The sequence below is a fragment of the Eucalyptus grandis genome, chromosome 4 (assembly GCF_016545825.1).
Source record: "Eucalyptus grandis isolate ANBG69807.140 chromosome 4, ASM1654582v1, whole genome shotgun sequence".
Classification (NCBI taxonomy): Eukaryota; Viridiplantae; Streptophyta; class Magnoliopsida; order Myrtales; family Myrtaceae; genus Eucalyptus; species Eucalyptus grandis.
In genome coordinates, this window is record NC_052615.1 from 6677239 (window position 1) to 6680356 (window position 3118).

Sequence of the window (3118 nt, forward strand, 5' to 3'; positions counted from 1 at the left end):
GACAATGCACATTATAAGGAATAAATTGCTTTTGCATCAAAAGCCTGTCTCTTGATAGTTTCATCTTGTGTGGATTCATCGGCATCTTTTTTTTTATCACTTCTTTTCCTTTGTCTGAAGTTGATGTTGCCTTTGGATTGATCTATTTTTCAACAACATCCCACTCCACGGGATCTCTGGATCTGAAGAATGCCTTCATTTTGTTTTCCACACATTATACTCCTTTCCATCAATATAAGGAGGTCTGGTATTGCTCTGTCTTTCGATCAATCCTAGAGCAAAAATACTAGTCATAGAAGATCTTTAGCTTAGAAGTAAAAACATTTCAATAAAGTAAGCACACAAGCTTTGATACCAATCAAAAGGGCTAGTATAAACACCTAGAGGGGGTTGATTAGGTGTAAAAACATATTTATCTAAGATGCAGTAAAAATATTTTCTTCTAAACTGAGTCTGTTAGACAATAGATTTCCGATAAAGATTTAGACTCAAATAAGATGTCTTAAAATATAGCGAAACTCATAAAAACATCACAACAAATAAATTAAAGAAGTTCAGGGAAGAGAAAATGAACACAAGATTTATAATGGTTCGGCTTAGACTAAGCCTACATCTACTCTCCCACGCTGACAGCTTTCTAGCTGGATTTCACTATGAATCGAAAGAGAATTACAGCAATATAACATCGACTACTTAGTAAAGAGTTTATTTTTCTCTCACTAAGTCATTCCTTAGTGTTTCTCTCTCTTTCGAATACATGTATGAGCACTATTGATGAAGAACAAGTTTTTTGAGAAGTTTTAGACTTTGGAATTCTAGCTTTCACGCACACTATCAAATGACTTGAAAAAACTCTTTAAATACTTCTCCATGCTTTTATGATCGTTGGCACTATTCAAAGGAATTATTTCAATCAACCCATTGGACAAAACTAATCAAAGAGATCTTGAGCCGTTTGAAGATTGAGATGAAAGTTTGATGATCCTGGTCACTCATACAACTAGAATCTGGGTTTCCATAAGTAGATTCTTTCCAAAAAAAAAAAACTTGTCTTCCATATAGATTTAACAGATCCGTGATTGATTTAATCAATAATATCCAAAAAGATAAGTGAGATTTTCAACCAGAAAACTAGATATATCTTGTTCGTATTGAGTCTTTGAAGGAAGAACAATAATCCTGAGTCTAATTATTTCTTCCTTCTTCACTTGAGTTCAGTCTAGGTCTTCGTTAGAGTGGGGCAGACTTCTGATGTAAGATAGACTTTGATAGAATTCCACATGAGTCTAGTATTTCTTGAAATGAGAATAAGAATAGAAATAGAAAAGTTTTGTCAACTTCAAAATCTAATAGCAATTTTCTCAACAATAGGTTCTAAGTTCCTTCAACTAAGAATCTGGGACCTACAAGTTGAAACAAGTTCCTTGAATTTTCAATTGGTTAGCATGAACCTTAGCTTTCATTGGGTAAAATTAGAACATTCTGAATAGAATCCATTAATCTAGCAACCAGTAAAAGCTAGCCAACAAATATTTGGCTGACTGATGAGTTGGACCTTTTATTCGAGACTAAATTGATCATTTCAAGTTATTATTTGAGATAAGGTTTACTTTGAATTCTGATTTTGGAAAACTTTCTACTTTGTAATCTTATTTGAGATTTTTCTAAATAAAGATATGTATACACCGGCAATCCAGCTTAGTCAAGCCCAAAATTGATAAGTCGGTCACCAAATCCAAATCTTCCACCCCGAGTTCCCCCTTCCCCAAGATATCGCCGCTTTCCGTTTTTGATTTATATTGCCAACTTCAACATGGATATGCATTCACCAACATTCCTCCTTTTTTTCTTTTTTTTTAATTTTAAATTCGGATGTCCAGTAGTTACTGCGTTGAACTATTTTGCTATTTGTTGCAGATTATGTATTTAAAAAATATTGAGACTTCACTTTATTGGTTCAGTATTCCCGATAATTGTGCTTTTCTTCTTGTCAACGATTAAGACTATCATAACAACAACTACTAATGGAAGAATTAGTCTTTAAATAAAGCTCAGTTGAAGATCCGACTTAGGATGATGCGTATGCTGCAAAGTCCAGAAAGATTTATTCATTTATAAGTTTTTGCAGTTCTCCTCGCGTAGTGAGATCAGGCTTGAGTAAGGACGTCCATGATTATCTTGCTCCAAAACCTTAATATTAGGAAAACAACGTCATAGATAAATTAATGGAAAGCAATCTTAAGAAAAAAAATTGATACTGGTAACCAGATTCATTGTTATTGGGAAGGCACGGATGCAACAGCAAGTTTCTAAACCCAGTTCTCTGATTGGTTTTCCTTCTTCGGCTGCTGTTCTGAGAGAAGTAATATTGCAGAAAGCACCTCCTTCTCGTCGATACAATCTTTCAGTTTCTCACGAAGGTCTTCCAACGACCTCTTTAACTGTCCGAGTTCAGGCAATCCAAGTTGATCAATTGGAGGTTGGCCTTTGGCAGCTCGTTTTGCTTTCAGCGCCTTCTCAAGCATCTCTCCTCGCTTCTCCTCTGCGTTCAATCGCTTGAGTAGATCGAGGATTTGCTGGTTTAGATTATCATCGGTCTTGCTTTCATCACGAGATTCGGCGTCTTTGCTTGTACCCTCATCCGGAGCCTTTTCCTGATTTAGAAATCGGTGAACAATGGATTCCACGTTCGGATGCCCGAACGAAAAGGGCTTGCCTCCTGGGGAAAACACGATGATTGCAATCTGGACAGCGCATAGGATTGCAAGCTCGTTCGCCTTCTTGAAAAGCCCGGTTCTTCGCTTTGAGAAAGTAACTTGCCTTGTGCAACTGTCTGTCACCAACTCGATTTCGATCTTGCGCCGACCCATGATTAACTCCTTAAGCGCAAATTTCCTATAGTCTCTTAATATGATCAATTGCAGAATACAATTCGAAGAACTCGAGACACACATATATATACTCATATAACCATCCTTTTTCGAGGCATCCGAGATTCCTAATACGGGTTTGGAACCTTATATCTGTAATCAGATTAGAGTTCATTAGCAAGGCAAGTTATTTAATTGTCCTTCTCTTGTGTGATACATGATGAACCTCCTATGTTTCCTTATTGTCA

General features: G+C 36.3%; 1 protein-coding gene across 1 annotated transcript; it reads right to left on the minus strand.

The window, feature by feature from the left end:
- Positions 1–2297: 2297 nt before the first annotated feature.
- On the minus strand, positions 2298–2870 carry LOC104442540 (agamous-like MADS-box protein AGL29). Its single transcript, XM_010055960.2, has one exon. The coding sequence runs from the start codon at positions 2868–2870 to the stop codon at positions 2310–2312; it is 561 nt and encodes a 186-aa protein (XP_010054262.1). The 3' UTR covers positions 2298–2309.
- Between the last annotated feature and the right edge of the window lie 248 nt (positions 2871–3118).

Bases quoted from the DNA above. Each gene is read 5' to 3' on its own strand.
- LOC104442540 (XM_010055960.2), bottom strand. From the start codon at position 2,870: ATGGGTCGGCGCAAGATCGAAATCGAGTTGGTGACAGACAGTTGCACA.